The sequence below is a fragment of the Lathyrus oleraceus genome, chromosome 2 (assembly GCF_024323335.1).
Source record: "Lathyrus oleraceus cultivar Zhongwan6 chromosome 2, CAAS_Psat_ZW6_1.0, whole genome shotgun sequence".
Lineage (NCBI taxonomy): Eukaryota > Viridiplantae > Streptophyta > Magnoliopsida > Fabales > Fabaceae > Lathyrus > Lathyrus oleraceus.
This window is the reverse complement of record NC_066580.1, coordinates 117,804,755-117,830,505: the sequence shown is the minus strand read 5'-3', so window position 1 is coordinate 117,830,505 and position 25,751 is coordinate 117,804,755. Positions and strand designations below refer to the sequence as shown.

At 42.2% G+C, this 25,751-nt stretch overlaps 3 protein-coding genes across 4 annotated transcripts in view; all 3 read left to right on the top strand.

The window, feature by feature from the left end:
• LOC127118400 (embryonic abundant protein VF30.1) overlaps positions 1-25,751 on the top strand; it is a 53,921-nt gene that overhangs the window by 14,353 nt on the left and 13,817 nt on the right. The gene's annotated exons all lie outside the window — the stretch shown is intronic.
• LOC127118402 (peptidyl-prolyl cis-trans isomerase FKBP62) lies at positions 5,721-7,657 on the top strand. 2 transcript variants are annotated; one of them, XM_051048592.1, is made up of 6 exons: positions 5,721-6,176; positions 6,267-6,437; positions 6,722-6,849; positions 6,941-7,040; positions 7,161-7,242; positions 7,336-7,657. In XM_051048592.1, exons 2-6 carry the CDS (start codon positions 6,306-6,308, stop codon positions 7,350-7,352), a joined length of 459 nt encoding a protein of 152 aa, XP_050904549.1. In that variant the 5' UTR covers positions 5,721-6,176; positions 6,267-6,305; the 3' UTR covers positions 7,353-7,657. The 2 variants fall into 2 exon arrangements, with proteins under 2 accessions (XP_050904549.1, XP_050904548.1); XM_051048591.1 differs by having other exon boundaries at positions 7,161-7,645.
• LOC127118403 (pyrophosphate-energized vacuolar membrane proton pump 1) lies at positions 7,877-9,433 on the top strand. Its single transcript, XM_051048594.1, has 4 exons — positions 7,877-8,284; positions 8,396-8,482; positions 8,533-8,863; positions 8,963-9,433. Exons 1-4 carry the CDS (start codon positions 7,950-7,952, stop codon positions 9,431-9,433), a joined length of 1,224 nt encoding a protein of 407 aa, XP_050904551.1. The 5' UTR covers positions 7,877-7,949.

The window sequence follows — 25,751 nt, the reverse complement described above, 5'->3', positions numbered from 1 at the left end:
CTGGAGCCCATTCAACAGTTGATGAAGTTAATGGACCCTGGTTCTCTAGAAGGATTCCGAGAGGATTACGGTTTGATTCTAAGTTTCGTCACGGTTCTTTCCAAAGATCAACATGACGCTCTATTCACACTGCTACAGTTCTATGACCCTCCACTGAGATGTTTCACTTTCCCGGATTATATTTTGGTCCCTACTCTGGAGGAGATTGCCATTTTTCTCAGAGTTCCTATCAGGTCACAGTTATTGTTCTACAGTTATGAGTTTCTGCCCGATCTCAGCATGGTTGCTTCAACCACATATTTGGAGGAATCAGTCTGAAAGGCTAATATGTGTCAGAAGGGAGAAGTTAGTGGTTTTCATCTGAGTTTCTTACTGGGAGAAGCAAAGAAGAAGCTGGAAGACGGTAACCAGAGGGGTTTCAATGTTGTGTTGGCTCTTTGTGTGTATGGGATTCTCTTGTTCCCTAATGTTGCCAAATTTGTGGACATGGACGCAATACGCCTCTTCGTGTTAAGAAATCCAGTACCGACCTTGCTAGGAGATTTCTTTCATTCAGTGCACCACAGAAATAAGAATAGAAAAGGGGGATTGTTGAATTGTTGTGTGCCTTTATTTTATAAGTGGTTCAGTTCTCACCTGCCCAAATCAGGAATGCTCGTTGATGTCAAGGACTCGTTGAGTTGGTCGAAGAGATTGATGGGGTTGAGAGCTGAAGATATTTCTTGGTGGTTCGACCGGAGCTTGCTTCGGGCAGATATTATTCATAGTTGTGGGAACTTCCCAAATGTTCCGTTGGTAGGAAGAAGAGGATGAATCAACTATAATCCTTCTCTAGCAGTTAGACAGTTTGGATATGCTTTAAGAACTCCGCCTTTGGAAAAGGATGTGGAAGAATCTCTGTTTTTCCATTCTTCGTCTGATTTGACGGTATCCCGTAAGGCAGCTGAGGCCTGGCTCAAGGTGATCAAGAGAGGAAGAACCGTCCTTGGAAAAGGAGATTGTAGAACTTACCCTCGGTATGAAGAATGGCTTCAAGGGAGAGTCGAAGAGTTTGGTCTGCCGTTCCCTATTGAAGAACCTTTGTCAAACAACATTCATGGTCAAACAGCATTCATAACATGATCTACACACCAAATTTCAAGTTATTTGGACCAAGGGAAACAAGTCAATTAAATTCACCAAGTCAAGGCATGTTCAAACAAGCTCATACAAGGCACCAAATCATAGGTCAACTTCAAGCAAGCACAAAACAGAATTGGCATAAGATAAATGAACCAAATCAAAGCCATGGCAAACTTCAAGGTGTCTATAATACACATGCCAAATTTCAAGTCCATCCAATAAACCACAAGAATTTCACAAATCATATAAGATCATGACTCACAAAAAGTCCACAATTGGTCAAACAAGGAAGAAAATCTCAATCAAATTGGAAATGCACTCAAAAAATCCACAAAAATTCACATTCAAACTTAACATCCAGAAGATTCAACATGCAAAAATTCAGGTCATTTCAAGTTCATATGGCATGGTAACAAAAATCAAGAATTTAGACATGAAATGGTGTGACACAAATTGTCACACCTCCACAGATCATAGCATATCTCACAATCCAGGAATGCAAAAATCACAAACTATATACCAAAATGCTCCTCAAGGTGTCTAGATTATGCATACAAAGTTTCAGCTCCATCCAATTAAGCATCATTATTTCATGATCAAAATAGTAAGCAAGGTGCAACAAATGACATGTATGAGCAAACCCTATATTAATTGGACAAACCAACAAGAAGTTATGAATTTTCTTTTGAGAAGAAAAAATAAAAAAAAGTGAAACAAGGCAAGATGAACATGATAAGTGAAATGGAATTAAATGCTAAAACCAAAAGGAGAAGTGCATGAGTCCGGTATCGAACCGTGTTTCAATTTAAAATGGGGCGCCACTTAGTGAAACGCCGCGTTTCACTAAATGAGGTGTCACGTTGTGGTTGGTGGCATGGCGTATAAACACAGAAAACATGCAAAGCAACGAGGCTGAAGATCTAGCGCGATCTGGAAACAACATTGTTAGGGTTTCACGTGACATTCAAGTGTTCTTCATCAGATTTCCAGCATATGAACATTTTTCACAGAAATTAACAAGCAACATACCATCGTGTTCGTCTTCTAATGCACATCAATAATCTAACATTGGTTTAACCTAGTTCATGCTAATATATCCGGATCGAGCAAAATAAGCTTCAACAACCAATCTTAAATTCATCATATCTCTCTTAATACTCAATGAAAATCAAAGCTATAAAGTTCTGCATGCTCATGGATACAGGATCTACAAAAACCATAGCATAATTTCATGAATGGTGGATTTCGAAATCTGACCTTCAATCAAGTGCAGATGTGAAATCGTGGTTTTCTGGCCTGGAGAGGTTGAAACAGAACTTCTACAACCCTTGGATAGATGAATGGATGCTGCAGAATAGCTCAACAATGCTCAAACCCGAGGAAATATCCAGCTGCCGTGTGAGGTGCTTGATGTAATAGTTCTTGAAATAGCTTGAAATCCTTGCTCTCTTGCTTCAATCCAGCTCAGTGATGATTGTAGATGATGATTCAATCGTGGAAAATGGTAAGGGATTGGAAGAAACTTGCTGAAAAAGTGAGAGAAAAAGTTGAGAGAATTTGCAATTGGATCTAGATCTGAGTAGAAATGAAATTCTAATGTGTTTTCTGTTTTGATTATGCATATATACCATCTATTAATGATCTTTGTTAATCAATATTAAGCCAAGCCAAAAAGATTAATGAATGCAAGTGTTATGGCCAATTGGGAATTCACCCTCATGTGCATGGGGTGCATGCTACAGTACACGAAATTGGGCCTAAATCCACTTAAAACTCTGTTTGTAATCCAATGGAAATGTTGCCAAGTGTAAACAATGCATTCTTTATGATTTGAAAATTCTATCCAAAAAGTCAAGTGAAAAATCAAATAATTTTGTGATGAGATTTGATGAAATGTAATGGATGATTTGGATAGCTCATGTCAAAAGGAGAATGTAGCAAAAAACCCCACTCAATTTGGCCAAATGGTGTGAAAGTTATCCAACTTTAAAGTTCAAAATATCCTGACAATGATTTGATCATAACTTGCCAACCACACATGATAAATGGATGTTCTTGGACTTTTTGGAAATGGGAGAACACGATCTTCAACTTTCATGTTGGACACAAATTCATTTGAAGCTTGTATGATGATGTAAACTTGAGGAGAAAATCTTTCCATTTTTGGCAATTTCCAATTACAGGTCACTTACTATTTTTGGAAACTTTTCATCTGACCTCAAATTCTTCAATGATGATCTTTGAAATGTCAAATGAGACTTGTATGGACATGAATGAAGCCTCTCAAACCATCTCCCACCTTCAAATCCATGGTTTCATGCACAGTTGACCACAGTTGACTTCCTAGGGTTTCAGATGAAATTCAGCTTGAATGTTGAGCTCTGATCATCCAATCCTTGGCCAAACCACTTCAAAATGATCCCTAGGTCATATGAACTTGATGAATCAACCCTAGGGCTTTGCTTCAATAGGATTTGCACTTGCTTGCTTGCTTGACTAATCCTCTTAACCATCTTGACCTAATCTTGTCTGATGACTTGCACTTGGGCAAAGGACAATGCAATGCTATGCAGTGGACAAAGTAATGTTAATGACCTAAAATGAAAATGTATGTACAAAATGGTAGGTGCAAATTTGAGGTGCTACAGTGAGCCGAGAGGAATACGACAAGTTGAAGAGTGCCATGGAGGGACTTCAAACCAAGAACTCAGAGTTAAGTGAGAAGTTGCAAGACTGTATGCATCAATTCCATGAGGCAGAATATCAGAAGGGGGAAGCCGTCAGAATGCAAAAGGAAGCAGAGAGGAAATTTGTTGTGGAGGTGGACTTCTTCAGGAAGACAGACGAAGCCTTGAGATCATCCAGTTCTGAGTTGAGGCGAGTCAAGCAGCAGTTAGTAGATGCTCATGGTAAATTAGCTGGGTGGCAGGAGCAATGGGATGCATTTTCAACTTCTCGGAAGGCAAAGGAGGAGGAGACAATAGCCAAATTGACTGGTCAGATAGAGAAATTGACGACTTTGTTGAAGGGGAAGAACAATGAGCTTCTGTGCACCCGTTCTACTAATGGCTACATCACAGATCAACTCAATGAGGCTCAAGGACAGATTGAAGAACTCAAGGTGTTGGCAGGTTTGAAGAAATCCAGACTTGAAGAGGTATTCGGAGAAGATGATGGGAATTACTACAAAGAGCACATCAACGAACTGGATGGGATCATTCACAAGAGGAATCTGCTTATCCGGCATTTGACAGAATCTCCAGATCATCCCGACACGGTGGCATTACTAGATGAAGTGAGGAGCAGTCCTTATGGGTTGTATACAGGAGGCTGATTCCTGGTTTATGTTCTTCCCTTTACTTTTTGTTTTGTTGCTGTGTAGTGATAATCCACAGGCTTGTTGTGGGGATCCTCTTTTGATGTACTTTTGGCTAAGGCCCCTTTCCTGGAACTCATTTGTATGTTGGTTTCCCTTTGTTGCATCTTGATCTCAGAAGTTTATCCCTGACTCAGTCTTCTTGCATTATTCGCCTGATGTGAGACTGGAATCAAGGGGGTAGAATACCTTTTGGATTTGATAAACATGGCATTGCATTTACATATTCATTGTCATATCTTGCATAACAGGTACCGCTGCAGTGTTCTCATATTGTTTGGTGTCCCACTAGCAGGATAGCTGACTCAGGCATTCACCGATACGGTACCCGAAGGAATCAACAGAGAGCGATGGAGAGCCTACAAGCAGAGCTCGCCGAGATGAAGATTCGCATGAATCAATTCATGGATTTGGTTCAAGGGGTGGCTCAAGGACAGCAGGAGCTTAGATTGTTGGTACAGAGGGATCCCCCTATTACTCAACCGGAGACGTTGGCTGATCCTCCAGCTGCAGAGGCTAATGGTCCCAATGGACCAGGGCCTATCCTGATCCCGCGTGTCAACCTAGATCAACAACCCATTCAGGATGGTCAGGATGATCAGTTCCCCTTGCTTCAGGAAGACTTTGGCATGGACCCCATGTTTAGAAGATTGGAAGAGAGGTTGAAAGCAGTGGAAGGACAAAATCCTCTGGGAGTAGATGTTGCTGACTTGGGGTTGGTCCCAGGTGTGAGAGTGCCACCGAAATTCAAGGTCCCGATATTTGACAAATACAATGGCAGCTCTTGCCCCAAAACTCACGTGTAAGCCTATTTCCCTAACACTACTAGAATAAGTCATTTTAGCCTCCTAGTTTAGAGTCGGCCACCGACACGGACACTATTAGTGTCGGCTAAGCCTACACTAACGGACTCTATCTAGGTACACTTGTAAGACAAGTTATTTTTTTTATCAGTGTCGGCAAAACCGACACTACTTGTTATTTTATATTTGAAGAATGTTTGATTAATTTATTTAGAGTCGGTGAGACCGACTCTATCTAGTAGCATTATTTTTTAATTAGTATTTATTTACTTAGAGTCCGCTGAGCCGACTCTATTCTTATAACATATACAATTTCCATTGATTTATCTATAATATATATATATATATATATTTAAGGTTTAAGTATTTTATTTATTAATTAGAGTCCGCTTGGCGGACTCTATGGAATTTTTTATTTCGTACCAAAAATCAGCTTATTTCCCTCTTTCCTTTTCCCTCGTCATTTTTCACTCTCCCTCCATTTCATTTCACAAAACGAAAACCCTAATCTGATTCTTCCTCTCTCTCTTCCGATTCTTCCTCTCACCGTCGCAGGCGTCACCACCGTAATCGCCGAGACCGCGACAAGGACTCCGTTAAGAACCGAAAAAAAACCAAGTCTCACTCCCACACCAAACGACGTCGCAAGCATCATCGCTAGTCTTCCGATTCTGATTCATATTCTTCATCCCCCTCTCTGATTACTCCAGGTAAATGATTCTTGGATTCGTATTTATGTGTGACAACTTCAGACATTTCAAGTTCCGTCTTTTTTGAGAAGAAAAGCCAACCCTAAAAATGTTGTTTCCATCATACTGGGAGGAGGTTCTGGTGTTCAACTTTTTCCTCTTACCAAACGAGCTGCTACACCAGCTGTGAGTTAACCAAACCATTGTTTTTGTTGACTCAAAATTCGAGAATTGTTTCATTCGGTAATGATACATAGTATTGTTTACATTTTTCAGGTTCCTGTTGGTGGATGCTACAGGCTTATAGACATTCCAATGAGCAACTGCATCAACAGCGGGATCAACAAAGTATTTGTATTGACACAGTTCAACTCAGCATCCCTTAACCGTCATATCTCTCGCACCTATTTTGGAAATGGCATCAACTTTGGAGATGGATACGTAGAGGTATGTATCAAGAAATCGGCTGTTAATTGTGAATGGTGTATATCGTCATGTTTAATTTTTGATCCCGTACTAGTTAACGATTCTGGTTATCAAAGCCGAGTTAACTCACTTAACAAAATTGTTTCGTGTAAACTCGAGCAGACTCATAAAGACTTAGATAGGATCAAGTTTGAGGACGGTTATAGACTGGTTTATACAACTATTGTTAAACTTTAATACAGATAAGAAGTGAACTTTTTGAAATATTATAATCCTCCTCATGCTTCTCTTACTCTTTTCAGCAGGTACTTGATGTTGAGTTTCACAACGTGAAAGCTTTGTATAGACGAGCGCAGGCATATATAGAGACGGGAGACTTTCTTTTAGCAGATGTAGACATCAAGAAAGCTCTTGAGGTGGATCCACAAAACAGGTACACATAAACGATTGGTTTGATTCTCCATAGAAATTTATTTCCGGATTAGAAACTTATCACGGGGTGTGCATTGTTTTTCATTTTTCAGGGAGGTAAAGACGCTGAAAACAAAAGTGAAGCAACTTCAAGCTGATAGTGACAAAAAAGATGCCAAACTGTATGAAAATATGTTCGCTCATAAACCGAAGGTGATTAGTGTTTAAACTTGATAACTTTTGTTAATCTAAGTTCCCATTGTTTTCTTAATTCTGTATAGTATAATGTATTTCTAATTTCTAATTAAAACTCTTATCATGGTCCTCAAGCAGAGATTGAAGGTTGAGAAAGAAGAGGATGAAGTGGTGAAAACGGAAATGGACAATGTTGGTGACAGTGCAGCTCCTTCTAATGGTGGTTTAATTATTGATTCTTGTTGAATCTGGATAGTTTATTTACAATATAATGACGCATCTAACAAAAGAAAGTATATACAATATGTAGCAGATGGTAGCTGCATATAAAATTTCGGATGAAAGTTTACATGGTCACACAGAAGACATTTATACCAATATTGGTATTTGAAAGATTCCACTCTAGCCAAAATATGAGTCCTAGGCTATAGAATTTTGGCCAGATGGGAGACTGAAAATCCATTGCGTCTTAGCTGTCTTTAAGAATGTGCAAGACGGATTCAGGTCCACCTTAACATCGTGGACAACTACTATCATCTGTCATAGTGCATTTGTGTTGTTCTTCATTTGTCAAAAGTTTATATCACTACCATTAGTAAGAAAGCTAAATGAATATTTAGAAGTTCTTTGATGCATGATAGATATCAACAAGTACGATACCATTTGTGAAAGTTCAGAGCTTTCCAAGTTTCTGCTGTAACTAAGTCTTTTGTTGTTTATATAAAAGAGAAATCTTTTATGGTTTAATCTTGTATCAATTTTATAATATTTATATTTTGAATTTATCTATGTTTTAGAGGTTAATATTGTACCGACCAAAGTTGATAGTTAATTTAAAAAATATATATTTATAAATACTTCTTGTTACTCTTGTGTATTCAGGTTATTGCTGATAATGTTGGTGATAATGTTGGTGATATTGCCGGTATGGGATCCGATCTATTTGGTTCATATGCAGAGGCATCTTGTGCTGCCCTTGTTGTTGCTTCCATCTCTTCTTTTGGGATAAATCATGAGTTCACTGCCATGTTGTTCCCTCTCATCATCAGTTCTGTGGGCCTCCTTGTTTGTTTGCTCACCACCTTATTTGCAACCGACTTTTTTGAGATCAAACTTGTAAAGGAAATTGAGCCAGCATTGAAAAAACAACTTGTTATTTCAACAGTATTGATGACTGTTGGAATTGCAATTGTTAGTTGGATAGCACTCCCATCTACCTTCACCATCTTCAATTTTGGAGAGCAGAAAGTTGTCAAGAACTGGTTAGTTTCATAACACTTATTGTTAGGGTTTCAGTCTATTTACGAAATAATGATTTGAATCATAAATTTTGAACAGTCTTAGTACTTACTGGATTGATTTTGGCTTTGCAGGCAGCTATTCTTGTGTGTTTCTGTTGGTCTTTGGGCAGGGCTTATCATTGGATTTATTACTGAATACTATACCAGCAATGCATACAGGTAAAAGCAATTCTGAATCATATTTTGCATTTTCTTTCTGAATTTTGCAGCCCTATGCAAGATGTTGCTGATTCCTGCAGGACTGGTGCTGCTACCAATGTTATCTTTGGTCTTGCCTTGGGATACAAGTCTGTTATCATTCCAATTTTTGCCATTGCAATTAGTATTTTTGTAAGTTTCAGTTTTGCTGCTATGTATGGTGTTGCTGTTGCTGCACTTGGAATGTTGAGTACTATAGCAACCGGATTAGCCATCGATGCATATGGTCCAATCAGTGACAATGCTGGAGGTATTGCTGAGATGGCTGGAATGAGTCACAGAATTCGTGAGAGAACCGATGCTCTTGATGCTGCAGGAAACACAACTGCTGCCATTGGAAAGGTTCAGTTTTCCTCTTTTTTTTTTCTTTTCTTTTCACCTAGTTCAATATATTCTATTATTCTAGTTAAGTTCTTGATGTATGTTGTAACTATGTTGTAGGGGTTTGCTATTGGTTCTGCCGCCCTTGTGTCTTTGGCCCTTTTTGGTGCCTTTGTGAGCCGTGCTGGTGTTACAACCGTCGATGTCCAGACTCCCAAGGTTTTCATCGGACTGATTGTGGGCGCCATGCTCCCTTACTGGTTTTCTGCCATGACCATGAAGAGTGTCGGAAGTGCAGCATTGAAGATGGTTGAGGAAGTTCGCAGGCAATTCAACACGATTCCTGGATTGATGGAGGGAACTGCGAAACCTGACTATGCCACATGTGTGACAATCTCCACCGACGCTTCCATCAAAGAAATGATCCCACCTGGTGCCCTTGTTATGCTAACACCCCTTATTGTTGGGATCTTTTTTGGTGTTGAAACACTTTCTGGTGTCCTTGCCGGATCATTGGTTTCTGGTGTACAGGTAATTAATGTTTGGTACCCACTGTCTGCTGCTTGTAATACAATCAATATTAATTCATGATGCAATCTGCTGCTTGTAATACAATCAATATGAATTCATGATGCAATGTGGTTGTTGTGTTGATTACAGATTGCCAGTTTGAAAAGGAAAGTTCTGTTGAAAATGAAATTCCTGCTGTGCTGTTTGATATCAGTTTGAAATTCCTGCTATCAGTTTGAAAAGGAAAGTTCTGTTGAAAATGAAATTCCTGCTGTGCTGAAAGAGCAGCTAGAATTAGAGCTGAACAAATTGCCGAGGCTGCAACGACCTGATGACGAGAAGCTACTTATGTACTTCTTCCAGGACAGCCTGGCTGGGGCATACTTGGAATGGTATATGAGGCTGGACAGAGCCCACATCCGTTGCTGGAGGGATTTGGCAGAGGCTTTCGTGAAGCAGTATCAGTATAATGCAGACATGGCTCCGGAAAGAACTCAACTTCAGAATCTGTCTCTTAAAAGCAATGAGTGCTTCAGGGAGTACGCTCAACGCTGGAGGGAGACAGCTTCCCGTGTTCAGCCTCCGATGTTGGAAAAGGAAATGGCCAACATGTTCATGAACACTCTGCCCGGACCCTACTTGGAGTGTCTGGTAGGTTGCAATGCTTCCAACTTTGCTGATGTGGTCTCTACTGGAGAAAGGGTGGAGAATTACCTAAAGACCTATAAGAGCCAGAGTGGAGGTGGATCCTCATCAGGGGTGAAGAAGTCATTCATTCAGGGACAAAAGAGGAGAGAAGGGGATGCAAATGCCATATCTTCTTATCAGAACAGGGATAACCGGAGGAATAACTTTCAGAATTATCATCAACAACCGTATGTTGCGGCTGTGACCATTCCAGCTGCAGCACCACTACAACAACAACAACCACAACGTCAACCAGCTCAGTATCAACAGCAGCAGCAACCGGGTAACAGACCCGCTTATCAACAGAGGCAAAGGATGATAGACCGGCGTTTCGACACCCTTCCAATGTCGTACGCTCAGTTGCTTTCTAGTCTTCAACAACTACAACTTGTGCAACTGCGCACTCTGGCTCCTCCTGTTGGTAGACTTCCGGTGGGTTACGACACCAACGCTAGGTGTAGCTTCCACTCTGGGGCACCTGGCCATAATATTGAGAACTGCAAAGCTTTTAAGCACGTAGTTCAGGACCTCATAGATTCAAAGGCCATCGACCTTGCACCGGCTCCGAATGTCGTTAACAATCCCATGCCCCAGCATGGTGGTGCGAATGTTAACATGATAGAGGGAAAAGCCAAGTCCATTAAGGATGTGTTGAAGTTAAAGAATCCATTGTTGGATATCAAAGGATGCTTGCTGAAGGCCGATGTTTTCCCCGGTTGTGGGAAAGGTTGTTTGGATTGTGCCACTCAGAGTGGAGGTTGTTTGAAGCTACAGCAGGGTATCCAGGCCTTGCTCGACAAAGGTATCCTCCAGGTTGAAGATTTGTCTGTCCAAGAGTTTATGGAAGGGGTTGAGGAAGAAGGGTTTGAAGTTGCCACTGATGAATTCGCAGATGTTGTTCCTACTGATTCTGTAATCCATGATGATGTATTTATTTTTTCCAATGTGGATGATCCTGATGTAATTGAACTTGATCCCGATGTTTCGGATGCTTGCATTTCAATGAATGAGATTTCCGAGTACGACTGTGATGTTGCTACTATCACTATTTTCTACCCAACTAATCAGATCAGTGTGCCAGAAGCGCAACCCGTGCCACTAGTGCGACGATCTACAATGACCATCACAACCCATGGTCCTTTACCTTTCACCAGTGAAAGGGCCATTCCATGGCATTATGGGGGGAGCGTGTATACGCACGATCATAGGATGGAACGGCCACTGAAAGTAGAAGAGGGTCAGAAGCCTGAACTTGACGGTCCCGCAGTGGATAATGTCGGTGGAATCGGCCGATTCACCAGGAGTGGTAGATTGTTCTCACCACCGGTTACCCAAGCTGATAATGTTGATGCTGTGGCGAAAACCAAAGGCAAGCAAGTCGTGAATGAGGCTACCTCTGCACCCCAGGATGGTTCTGAGCCCACTTTTGCAAAGGATGTGGACGAGCTTCTGAGAATCATAAAGAAAAGCGACTACAAGGTAGTCGATCAGTTGATTCAGACTCCGTCCAAGATATCCATTCTCTCACTCCTGTTGTGTTCGGAGGCACAGAGAGAGGCACTTCTGAAGGTTCTTAATGCTGCATATGTACCTCAAGAAATCTCGGTAAACCAACTAGAAGGGATCGTCGCCAATGTGCATGCAAGCAACGGGTTGGGTTTTACCGATTCTGACTTGACACCAGCCGGACGCAATCATAACAAGGCTCTGCACATCTCGATGGAATGCAGAGACACCGTGCTGTCGCATGTTCTGGTGGATACAGGCTCCTCTCTCAATGTGCTACCCAAGAGAGCCCTGTCGAAGTTAGAAGTAGAGGGTTTGGTCTTGAAACCTTCAGATCTTATTGTGAGAGCCTTCGATGGTTCTAAGAGATCGGTGTTTGGAGAGGTAGAATTGCCAATTCTGATTGGATCACAAACCTTCAACACTGTCTTCTACGTGATGGATATCAGTCCTTCCTACAGTTGCCTGTTGGGTCGTCCTTGGATCCATAATGCTGGGGCAGTCTCTTCAACTCTACATCAGAAGATTAAGTTTCCGGTCAACGGACGAATTATCACCGTCTATGGTGAGGAGGACATTCTGGTCAATAACCTGTCTACATTCAAGTATGTAGCAGTAGAAGGTGAAATTCATGAGACTCTGTGTCAGGCCTTTGAGTCAGTTCAAGTCAAGGATGCAACTCCGGTGGAAGAGGTTAAGGCGGGTGCCTCTATCTCATCCTTTAAGCAGGCACGGGCCGTGGTGGATTCAGGTGTTGCTCCCGGTTGGGGGCGTCTGTTGGAATTACCAATGAAAGAAGATAAGTTCGGGATTCGGTATCAGCCAGTTTTGACTTCTACAACTTCAACACTTCAGGGGCCGATCACTTTCTCCAGTGCTGGCATCATTCAGTATGGCCAGGTCTCTGCGGTCAACGAAGAAGATGGGGATAGTGATTGTGACATTGACAACTGGGTGCGTCCAAGGATCCCGGGTGAAATCATCAATAATTGGTCTTCTGAAGAGATTATCCAAGTCACTCTTCTTGAAGAGTAATTTTCTTTGTTTATTCATGCATATCCAAGTCTTACGTTCCGCCCAGGGCGTAATGACTCATTGTAGGGCTCATCTATGTGACACTTGTATTTTTATCATAAATAAAGGACGTATTTTTGCATTCAAATATTTCATTCCCTGTCTTTCTATTTTTGCAGTTTTTCAAAATAAAAAAAATGGCAATGTTTTGTTTAGTTTCCACTTCTTGTTCACACTCATAAGCACATACCATCACTCATGCAGATGCACATCACCGGATCCTATTGATAACGTTTTTGCTACGGCTCGTTTCGACTTTGAAAATCCAATCTTTCAAGCTGAAGAAGAGGGTGATGAAGACTGTGAACTCCCTGAAGAGCTTACCAGGTTATTAAAACAAGAGGAAAGGGTTATTCAACCGCATCAAGAGTCTGTTGAAGTGATTAATCTCGGCACCGAGGACGCCAAGAGAGAAATCAAGATAGGGGCTGCTTTAGAAGACAATGTGAAGAAGGGGCTGATTGAATTGCTGCAAGAATACGTTGACATCTTCGCCTGGTCTTATCAGGACATGCCTGGGCTGGACACAGACATCGTGGTACACCGCTTGCCTCTCAAAGAAGGTTGTCCTCCGGTCAAGCAGAAGCTCAGAAGAACAAGACCAGAGATGGCTGTCAAGATAAAGGAAGAAGTGCAAAAGCAGTTGGATGCAGGGTTTCTAGCAGTCACCAATTATCCGCCATGGGTTGCAAACATCGTCCCAATACCTAAGAAGGATGGAAAGGTACGGATGTGTGTCGACTACCGGGATCTGAACAGAGCTAGCCCTAAAGATGATTTCCCATTACCTCACATCGACGTTTTGATGGATAATACAGATCAGTTCTCTGTATTCTCCTTCATGGATGGCTTTTCTGGCTATAACCAAATCAAGATGGCACCAGAAGACATGGAAAAGACAACTTTCATAACCCCATGGGGCACCTTCTGCTACAAGGTGATGCCGTTTGGTCTGAAAAATGCCGGAGCAACATATCAACGAGCTATGGTGACTCTGTTCCATGATATGATTCATCATGAAATCGAGGTTTATGTGGACGATATGATTGCCAAATCTCAGACAGAAGAAGAACATTTGGTGAATCTGCAGAAATTGTTTGAACGGTTAAGGAAATTCAAACTGAGACTTAATCCGAACAAGTGCACTTTCGGGGTGAGATCGGGAAAATTGTTGGGTTTTATTGTTAGCGGAAAAGGGATTGAGGTGGATCCCGACAAAGTAAAAGCGATACAGGAAATGCCAGAGCCAAGAACAGAGAAGCAAATCCGTAGTTTCTTAGGGAGGTTGAACTATATTGCAAGGTTCATCTCCCACCTAACAACCACGTGTGAGCCAATTTTCAAATTGCTGAGGAAAGATCAGGCTATCAGGTGGAATGAAGATTGTCAAAGGGCTTTCGAGAAGATAAAAGAGTATCTACAGAAACCTCCAATCCTTATACCTCCAGTTCCTGGGAGACCTCTGATAATGTACCTGTCAGTGACTGAGAACTCGATGGGGTGTGTATTGGGACAGCATGACGAGTCTGGTCGAAAAGAGCATGCCATATACTACCTTAGAAAAAAGTTTACCGATTGTGAAATCAAATATTCGCAGCTTGAGAAAACTTGTTGTGCTTTGGCCTGGGCTGCTCGCCGACTGAGGCAGTATATGTTGAACCATACTACCTTGTTGATTTCTAAGATGGATCTAGTCAAATACATATTCGAGAAGCCAGCTCTCACCGGAAGGGTGGCTCGTTGGCAAATGGTACTGACAGAGTACGATATCTAGTATACATCCTAGAAAGCCATCAAAGGGAGTATTCTGTCGGACTATCTTGCTCAGCAGCCGATTGATGATTATGAGCCGATGAAGTTTGATTTTCCAGATGAAGACATCATGTTCCTCAAGATGAAAGACTGTGAAGAGCCAGTTGTTGAGGAGGGACCTGATCCAAATGAAAAGTGGACTTTGTTGTTTGATGGGGCTGTCAACGCCAAAGGAAGTGGAATTGGTGTTGTCATTACAACTCCGAAAGGTGCCCACATACCTTTCACCGCTCGTTTGACTTTTGAGTGCACAAATAATGAAGCTGAGTACGAGGCCTGTATTTTGGGTATTGAGCAGGCCATTGATCTGAGAATCAAGACTCTGGACATCTTCGGAGATTCAGCTCTGGTGATCAATCAAGTGAATGGTGATTGGAATACTCTCCAGCCCACTCTGGTCCCCTACAGAGACTACACGAGAAGACTGTTGACTTTCTTCACAACAGTAAAATTGTATCATATACCTCGTGATGAGAACCAGATGGAAGACGCACTTGCTACTCTATCCTCCATGATCAAGGTAATTCGTTGGAACCATGCTCCCAGGATCGATGTGATGCGCCTTGACAGGGCCGCATATGTGTTTGCTGCTGAACTGGTAGTCGATGACAAGCCTTGGTATCACGATATCAAGTGCTTTCTGAAGAATCAAGAGTACCCTGCAGGGGTATCCAACAACGACAGAAAGACTTTAAGAAGATTGGCAGGCAGTTTCTTCTTGAACAAAGACAATGTGCTGTATAAGAGGAACTTCGACATGGTTTTGCTCAGATGCGTGGACAGACACGAAGCGGACATGTTAATGCAGGAAGTTCATGAAGGTTCCTTCGGTACTCATGCCGGCGGACATGCAATGGCTAAGAAATTGTTGAGAGCGGGTTATTATTGGATGACCATGGAGATAGATTGCTTCAAATATGCTCGGAAGTGTCATAAATGCCAGATTTATGCTGATAAGGTACATGTGCCGCCAAATCCTCTGAATGTGATGACTTCGCCGTGGCCGTTCGCTATGTGGGGCATTGACATGATTGGAAAAATTGAGCCGACAGCTTCCAATGGGCATCGCTTCATCCTTGTTGCCATCGACTATTTCACCAAGTGGGTCGAAGCAGCGTCGTTCGCGAATGTCACCAGACATGTGGTTGCCCGTTTCATCAAGAAAGAAATCATTTGTCGCTATGGGATTCCCGAAAGAATCATTACTGATAATGGTTCTAATCTCAACAACAAAATGATGAAGGAGTTGTGTTAGAACTTCAACATTCAGCATCACAATTCTTACCCTTACCGCCCTAAGATGAACGGCGTTGTTGAGGCGGCAAATAAGAAAATAAAGAAGATTGTGCAGAAGATGGTCGTCACGTACAGAGATTGGCATGAGATGCTACCCTTCGCCTTGCATGGGTACCGTACTTCAGTACGTACGTCGATTGGGGCAACCCCTTACCCCCTGGTGTATGGTATGGAAGCAGTCCTACCTGTTGAAGTGGAGATTCCTTCTCTAAGAGTCCTATTGGATGTCAAGTTAGACGAAGCCGAATGGATTCGGACAAGGTTCAATGAGTTGAGTCTTATCGAAGAGAAGCGAATGGCAGCCATTTATCATGGGCATTTGTATCAGAGTCGGATGAAGAGAGCCTTTGATCAGAAAGTGCATCCTCGTTGTTTCCAAGTCGGAGATTTAGTGTTGAAAAGGATCCTTCCTCCTCAGACAGATCACAGGGGCAAGTGGACTCCTAACTATGATGGACCGTATATTGTCACCAAGGTTTTTGATGGTGGGGCCTTAATGCTTGCAACTATGGATGGTGAAAGCTTCACTTCCCCTGTGAACTCAGACGCAGTTAAAAATACTTCGCATAAAATAGACCCGCTGGACAGTAAAAAGAATAGTCCAGGAAAAAATGGGCATCCCGACGAACCAAGAAAATGAAAAGGTTCGGGCAAAAATTAGGGATTAAAAATGAAAAGATCGTACACCCGGTAAGTTGAAAACCTGAAAAGGCAACTTAGGCAAAAATGGGTATCCCGGTGGATTGAAAACCCGAAAAGGGCGATTCAGGCAAAAGTTAGGGATTAAGCGAATGACTGCGTTCTGAGTTAGTTCTGAATCTCATCTCATGTCGATGACTGGAAATTTTCGAAAGGTAGGAAACAGTCCAATCACCTTTTCAGAAGGCTGATCATCTGGAGGATCTTGAAGACGGGCAAGTCATAGCAGAATTGGAACCCAATAGAAATCCATTTCACATTGCCATTAGATTAATTATTGTTTTTATCTTTTGTGCGATTACCTCTTTCCAGGGATTGCTTCCTGATGTAAATGCCTATTCAGAGGCCATTCAATCAATAAAATCATGTTATTCAGCATATCTCTGTTTTCATTTTCATTTTACTGTTTTGTTTGCAAAAATGACGTCCGAATTTTTGATAAACATTGCATCATGACACACAAGGGCTTTACAGGTACATGCTTAATAAACATTTAAAATTGCTGTAAATTTTAAGTGCTTTGGATCGTCTATTCAGAACAGATACCCTCGGGGCATTTCCTTAAAATCCCCTGCAGATGATCGTGAATATCTTCTCCAATGAAGTCGCCAACAGACGAATTCAGTGTCTTATCCCTGCAGAGCTGATCAGAGTGTTGGATTCTTCAAATCCCCAGCAGGTTCTCACCACTGTACTTCCCCAAGCGTTTGTTTCAGGACATACACTCCCCAGTAGAGTTGACCGTTCCAGATTGTATATCCCCAGTAGAGTTGACCGTGCCAGATTGTATATCCCCAGTAGAGTTGACAGTGCCAGACTGTATCTTCCCAGCAGAATCGGCTACTCCTTGGAGTTCGATGCCAGATCCATGGTTTCTTTCCGTGAAGCAGAACCTCGGTACCGTATTAGTGTTTGCTTCCCCTGCTGAGTCATCTCCCGCAGATCGTGGTTTCCAGAACCACTATCACTTTCCCCAACAGCAGGTTTTCAGTGTCGTTCTCTCCCCAGTCAGAATCTCGGCATTTCATCATTGCTAGAACACCGTGTGGCGGGTCATTTCCCCACATATTTCTTTGCGCTGTGCATCTCCAGCAACCTTGCTAGAGCCCAAAGGATGGTGATCATTTCCCCAGCAGATCCCCTTGCCTCAGCTTGGCATTCTACCCAGCATTTCGCATCCCTGCATGTAGAATCATATTGCATTGCATTCTCCCAAATCGCGTAGCATTTCCATTTTCATGGAGCATTACGCCATTGAAAAATTCAAACATACGCATGTAAGCATAAAACATTCTCGGTATCCCAAGTGATAAGCTAGAAGTTGTTTCCAGTACTCAGACTGAAGATTGTTCATGACTCACCTTGGTTATCCCCAACAAGTGTCATTGGCCCATGCACCGCCTCTATTATCCTTCCTTATTTCTACCGATGCTGACGGGCATGAAGTTTCCGGTATTCAGACCGAAGTGGCATTCAGGCCAGTTTCCGGTATTCAGACCGAAGTGGCATTCAGGCCAGTTTCCGGTATTTAGACCGAAGTGGCATTCAGGCCAGTTTCCGATATTCAGACCGAAGTGGCATTCAGGCCAGTTTCCGGTATTCAGACCGAAGTGGCATTCAGGCCAGTTTCCGGTATTCAGACCGAAGTGGCATTCAGGCCAGTTTCCGGTATTCAGACCAAAGTGGCATTCAGGCCAGTTTCCGGTATTCAGACCGAAGTGGCGGTCAGGCCAATTTCCCTACGTTCAGATCGAAGAAGTTTCCAACGTTCAGGTCGACGCAGCTTGTGGCATTCAGGCTAGCCTCTTGGTGTTCAGACCGATATTAATAATCTCATATCTCCCGATGTTCAGATCGAAGTCATTTCCAGTATTCAGACTGATGAGCGGCATTCAGGCCATGGTTATTTCTGTGTTACCATTTATTTTGGTACCCAGTTTAACATTCCTTGTCGGTATTCAGACGAACTTTCACCGTACCAGACGGATTCTTCTTTCAAGACCACCTCTTTGCCGATTCTGACAGGCATTGTTACTTCACTTCACTTCAGTGCAAATTTTTGGGCTTTTATTGTATTCAATCCCTTGATACCTCGAAAGCACGAAAGCCGCTGTCATCTTCTTTCCGGGTCTCCAGTTGATTGAATAGGGGCAGCTGTAACACCCCAAAATTTGCCCTCCTCATTCATGCATTCACTTTTTAGGTCATTTAGCATTTCATACCACATTGCATCATGTCAATCGGAATTAGCTCCAAGAAGCTCGGACATCATCCAGGACACTTTGTGGGTTTTATTTAGATGGTCAGTCAACACAAGGAAAAGACTTGAGGTACTACCAACAGGTCCAAATGGGGCCCATTCACCGTGCAAATCACCAAGTCTGAAGAAGCAAGAATCTGCTGCTGAGCTGTCATGCTCGCTAGGCGAGCAGATGTTTCGCCTAGCGAAGAGTACTGTCATGCTCGCTAGGCGAGCAGATCCTTCGCTAGGCGAAGGGCGCGTATTGCAGAACATAACAGAAAAGTTTTGGGCTTGAGCTGTCCTCATTCAAAGCCCACAAGCTGCGAAATTTGGTCTATAAATACCAGAGTGGTCAATGAAATAAACCCTGAACACTGGCTGAACAGAAAAGACTAGAGACTGGAGAAAGAGACCTAGGAACTACTCTGCAGCAACCTTCAGGCAGCTCTGAGAAGTTCACTCCGCCTCACACAAACCCTAGTATTACTTTGCAGATCCAGTCGTACCATTCAATCTTAATCAGTCTCTCTCATCAGGTATGCCTTTGTTCCTATTACTTTACGCCTTGAATTTGAATATTATGAATGTATGAGGTAATATCAGGTTTTGCCCACGGGTTCGAATAGGCATGAATGTGTAACAATACCTTGAATGTTTTAATCGTTTTCGTTTATGAGATGGATACCACAGGGTTTCGGATCATAGAGATCGAACTGTTATCAAGGAGGAATCCAAAACCCGCAGGCCTTCGCTAGGCGCTTCGCTAGGCGAGCCTGTAGCGAAGCTTCGCTAAGCCTTCGCTAGGCGAAGCAGTCGCGAACGTGACAGTATTTGCTTTTTGTTCTGTTTTGTTCTAACCTGTCTTGTGCTTCCATGGCATTGTTTTCCTTGGATTTCATCTTGTTTGTCTAACCTTTCTGTTGGGTTTTCGTGAGGGCTCATATACTCTTGCAGGGATACCATCCGGAGGTTTATTCTGATTACTCGTATCGACTGATTTTCTTTGATGGTCTAGCTGGAGAGATCTCAGGGTTGCTAATCCTTTAATTGCTGTAACTTCGGATCTTTATCCGTATGGTAATTTTGTCCCTTTCTCGTACTTTATCGCTTTCTTAGCTGGAAGACCTCGATAGGAGGCAATGTTTGAGCCCCTTGGTGGCATTTTACTTTAAGATACATGTTTTGTATGGTGTGATCGCTTCCCCATAGGACACGAGGCTTCAGATAGTCTCCCGTTTGCATGCCAATTAAGGTAGCATTGTTCCTTCGCCTAGGACTTCCTTTTTGCATGTGCGTTCCTACAACGCGAACAAACCCTAAAACCCAAAGCAACATGTTATCTCCTTCTACTACAGGCGAGTAAGTCTCCAAAGGTCGAGCATCCGGTAGATTGCGTAGTAACGTTGTTCGTCCAAAACCCAATCCATAACCCCGTAGTTAGCCGAACTACGGCTTGCTCTGATTCTCATTCCAGATGAGATACGTAGGCATAAGACGCGATGTCTTGGCGAGCACACATCCCCCCAACCCATAGGTCAGCCGAGCTACGAAGACTCTGATTCTCATATTCAGAGGAGATACGTATGCAGTGGATGCGACATCCGCGTGAGTCATTTCTCTTAACCCTGTTTTAGTAAATAAACACATTAGGTAAACCCACACCCTTTAGACAAGAACCACAGAAGTGGATCCCGTAGAGTACTATGGATGCGTAGGGGTGCTAATACCTTCCCTTCGCATAACCAACTCCCGAACCCAAGATTTGGTTGCGAGGCCCCATCTTGTCCTTTCCTTTTTCAGGTTTACTTCGAGCGTTTCCTTTCCCTCCTTTGGGATGAATAACGCACGGTGGCGACTCTTCTGTCATTTTCGTTCGCCGGTTGTTTTTTTCGCGCACTGTATTTTTCAGGTTGCGACACCTACTTTGTTCAAAGATACTCAATTCATTGTACAAGAATGTGATAGTTGTCAATAAACATGTAACATTTCAAAGAGGAATCAGATGCCCCATAAGTCTATTTTGGAGGTGGAACTGTTTGATGTATGGGGAATAGATTTTATGGGACCATTTCCACCGTCTTTTAGTAAGAATTATATTCTTATGGAGGTTGGTTATGTGTCTAAGTGGGTAGAAGTTATGGCATTACCCACAAATGAGGCTAAAGTTGTAGTGAAATTCCTGATAACGAATATCTTTGAAAAATTCTGGGGTTCCAAGAGCACCGATAAGTGATAAATGTACATACTTTCTAAAGCGCCTCATGGAAAACGTGCTTACAAAATATAATGTGAAGCACAAAATTGCTACCCCTCACCATCCTGAAACATGTGGGCAGGTGGAAGTCTCGAATAGACAAATCAAGTAAATTCTAGAGAAGATTGTGATTGCTTCCAGGAAAGAGATTGGAAGCCTGCTTCTACCCTGGTTCCTAGGAATCTGGCAGTAGTGGATCTCGATATTGTTTTGAAGGTGTGGACCTACTTCTTGCACCACACTCTGGACACTAACCGGAGTCGGTTAGAGCTCATCACTATGCAAGCTCTGGATTTATATTATATGTTGAAACGACGTGTTGTTAACATCAGTCGTATTATTGTTGCTGACATGGATGAGATGGCCCAAAGTCAGACAAAAAAAGTCTCTAGGACATGCTTCTGTCATCCTTCTTTTATGCAGGAAAGCAGGGGTACCAAATTTCACTGATGGCCTCGTGGTGAACCCGACACGACCATTGGATGGTAGGTGGATAACTGAGCACTCTAAGAGGAAAGCACCTGTTGAGGAACCTCCAGCAGAGCCTACAAGATCCGACAGACACGAGCCCCAACCCTAATATGTACTTGAGTGAGTTCCTCTTGCTTACGAGGATTCTCAGGAACACATATTGGTCGATACCTCACCCATCAAGTGGACATATGAAGAGCTGTCTAGGGCTTCAGAGACTAATTTTCAGGTGACCCTCTAACACCTTTCTATTTCCTCTCTGATTTCATCCTTTGTGCATCATGGCGTCCTGAATGTCATGATCATCTATGACACTCCGATGATGGACCTACAAAGGGACGCATACAAAGATTAGCTTTTATTTTGCTTTATTTTTATCTTTCTTTTTAGTTTTCTTTTCTTTTATGATTGATGAGCTGATGTACTTTCATTTTTGGTTTCTTGTTTGTGTTTCCCAAAACTCCGAGTTTATTATATTATTGGTATTTTCAGTTAATTTATCTTTATGTTTATGTTATTTAAGTGATCATAACTCACATGAGTGATAGACTGAGAACACCTAGACAAAGTTTGTCTACCCAAATCATGCCAATACCAAGCAATAGCAATATTTTTTTGAAACGATTTGATGTGGTTCTCCATACGTTTTACTGAAAGGGGGTGTCAGGTCATGTTGAAAGTATGAAAAGTTGCATCACATGCGATGCACTATGGAAATTATTGGCCCTAATCAACATGGTGAGAACAGAAAAAGCCAAACACAAATTTCATCCTATGAGAGCATTCAAGTATATTTTTATCATCTAGAATTTGTGTCTTCTCTTTTCTGATAGCTTGTGCATATTACACACACTGAGGCACGTTTTTTTACACCCCTGAGCCTTTCTAGTCATTGTTAGATGCCCAAAAGTGCTTATTTGAGCTATCATATGTGGGCATCTTTCACTCTTTTTCCTTGCTAAAATTGTCAAAACCACATTTGTTTTACATGGAATGCATTACATTGATAAACAAGCTTGGTGCCTTTGATGTGTGTGTTATTGTGCAGGAAAGGCATGAATTAATTGATAATAAAGACACAAGAGAATTGGCAAAGGAACCAAAGAATACAAGCATTTCATCTGCCTGCTCGCTAGGCGAGGCTGTGGCGAAGCTTTTGGTTCGCTAGGCGAGCTCCTGGCGAAAAGCTCCAGTAAATTAGCAAATTAATTCGCTAGGCGAGCTCAAGGCGAATGTGGTAGCGAGTTCATTCTGTTTTGGTGAAAAACGCAGCCAGCACTCACTCGCTAGGCGAAGTTCTAGCGAGTCCCCAGCGAGCATTCCAGTAGCAAAACCTCTCAACCTCGCTGGGGCGAGGTTGAAGCGTATCCTTCGCTAGGCGAAGGTATGTTCGCTAGGCGAACATGACAGTTCACCAAGACCCTGTTTTCTCTGGGCGCAGGGGCCTTTTGTGCCCATTTTAGACCCTCGCTAGGCGAGCCATTCTGCTCGCCTAGCGAACATGACAGACCAGCTGAGGTCTATAAGTAGCAGGTGCCACTTTTGAGCACCATACCTCATTTTTACCAACTTTTCCATTTCTGTACTTTTTCTAGATATTTTTGCAGCATTGTTTTGGGAGCTCTTATGCCCTAGTTTTTCATTTCTTTTCATCTAGCAACCATCTTCCACAAAAAGAAGGTGGATTCCCATCCAACTTCGATTATCCGACTTGGATGTTGATCAACCTTCTTTCCTTACTTGCCGACCAAGCTACCATGAAAATGAGTAGCTAAGTCATCCATTTGTCAAGGTTAGATGTAGGTGATTTCTAGCTTTGTGTGTAAATGTAAGGATCCTCATATGTAAACTCTTTAACGGTAAATATATGATGAAAACTTTGTTTCTATTTAAAACTCTTTGTGTTGGTTTATGATCGAGAGATGTTTACCGATTCTTGACCTAGGTTTTCATCCAAACTTGTTTGTTAGCTAGAGATAGTAACGAATGATTTTGTTCACCATAAGGTTGAACCAAAAGGTTGTCATTTTGATAGATTGTGTTCGAGAGAAACAATGGATCAAAATGGCAAAACTCACAATGGGTGTTCGAGAGAAACGCATTGAGAGGACCTTGTGAAATTATTTATCATCTAAAGGAGTTTATAAGATTGTTGACCGAGTTAATACATGCAAAGTGATCATTGAAACCTAACTTTGACAATATTTCTCATTTAATCAAAACATAACTTTTACCGCAATTAATTACTTTGTATGCAAGATAACTTGATTAAAACCAAAACCCTATTGTTACATTAAGTTAAGATTAATTCAACCATTGAACGGCAGTGATATCTTACAATCTCTGTGGATACGATAACAAAAACCCGACACGAAATATACATTTCAACAAAATGGCGCCGTTGCCGGGGATTGTAAATTGATATTGCGAGCATCGCAATGGTTGTTTAAGTTTTAGCTTGTGAATTTTTGACTTGTGCTTGTAATTTGTTTGGTTTAGTGTGCAGCTTACGTTTTATGCGAGGGCAAATCCCTGTGGACGAACTTCTTTTTGATCCTGAGATCGAGAGAACCGCAAGGAGGCTCAATAGCAAAACGAGACGTAGGAGGCAACAGGCTAGGCAACGCCAAGAGCAAGGAGAAAGTTCTTCTACCACAAATCCACACCCATTCATACCAAACATGGAGCCACAACCACCACCACCTATTTCTACTCCATATATCAATAGTCCAAGGAACACCGCTCAGTTTGCCAACCAAACAGGAAGGCAAGCTGAGATGAAGACGGGAACTCTGAATTTATTATATGGGAGTCCATTCACCGGAATGGACCATGAAGACCCATTTGCTTTTCTCACAAAATTTTATGAGATAGCATTGGCTGCCGGAGTGGATCAGGCTCAGGAGCTTCCGTTGTTCAGACGATTATTTCCCCACGCTTTGCTCGGTAAAGCAAAGGATTGGTATCTCGATCAAACACCTGCCGTAATGACAGACTGGAACGTGTTAGAGGAGAAATTCATTGAAAGATTTTTCTCCCATAACCGATTCATGGAATCAAAGACGGCCATCTCGGTGTTTTCTCAAGGAACCAGTGAATCTTTGAATGAAGCGTGGGAGAGATTCAAGTCCATGCTTAGGAAATGTAAAGGGCATGGATTTGATGAATTAACTCAAATCCATATCTTCAGAAATGGACTTCAACCAAACTGCAAAACGTTGTTGGATGCCACCTCGGGTGGCTCGTTGATGTCAAAAAGTGCCGAAGAAGCCACCAACATTATCAATCGAATGGCTTTGAATGATCTTCAGAGTCAAAGTCGTGGAAATTCTTTGAAGAAGGCGGGAGTGCTTGAGTTAGGGACGAATGATGCCATCCTAGCCCAAAACAAGCTCATCTCACAACAAGTGGAACTCTTAACGCAACAAATCAAAGAGTTAAGAGAACCGTCAAAAGCTAAACAAATAGCTTGTTGTGAACTTTGTAAAGGTGAACATGACACCGGATTTTGTCCACCTCCCGGTTTTGACGAAGTGAACTACATGGCCAATCAACGGGACTATCAACCGAGACAACAACAACCTTATCAACCACAACAACAACAACAACAACAACAACAATTCCAAGGGAACCAAGGGTTCCAACCTAGAAGCAACTATTATCATAACCAAGGTTATGGAGGTGGTTCTTCTAGTCGTCAAAACCCTCCCCAAAATCCGTATCAATCTCAACAACCGCCGGTAGTCAATTTTAAATTGGAAGAGACATTGACGCAATTCATGCAAATGTCAATGGCCAATCAAAAGAGTAATGACGCGGCCATAAAAAATCTTGAAACTCAAGTTGGGCAACTTGCCAAGCAACTCGCTGAACAACAAACCGATCCTTCTTTTTCGGCTAATACGCAAACAAATCCTAAGGAGCATTGTAAGGCGATTATGACGAGAAGTGGGAGGGAGTTGGGTAGTGAGAATGAAAAAAGAGTTGAGAGTGAACAAAGAGAGAAAGAGAAGGAGATTGAGGAGGAAATAGTGGAGGAAAATGTTGATGGTGAAGTAGGAGTGTGGAGTGATGAGGAAGTAGTTGAAAAGAATAAAAATAATGGTGAAGTTGAAAAAGAAAAAGGTGTGGAGATTGAGGAAAATAAAAGTGATGAGGTAATAAGGGAGGTAGTGAAGAAGCCTAGATGGAAAGGTGCTAGAGTTGCAAAGGGAAAGGAGGTAGTGAGCGCTACTCCTATCCAAAACCTTCCTTACCCTCATGCTCCTTCCAAAAGGGAGAATGAACGGCATTACGCCCGGTTCATGGATATTTTTAAACAGTTGCAAATCAACATTCCGTTTGCTGAAGCCTTGGAA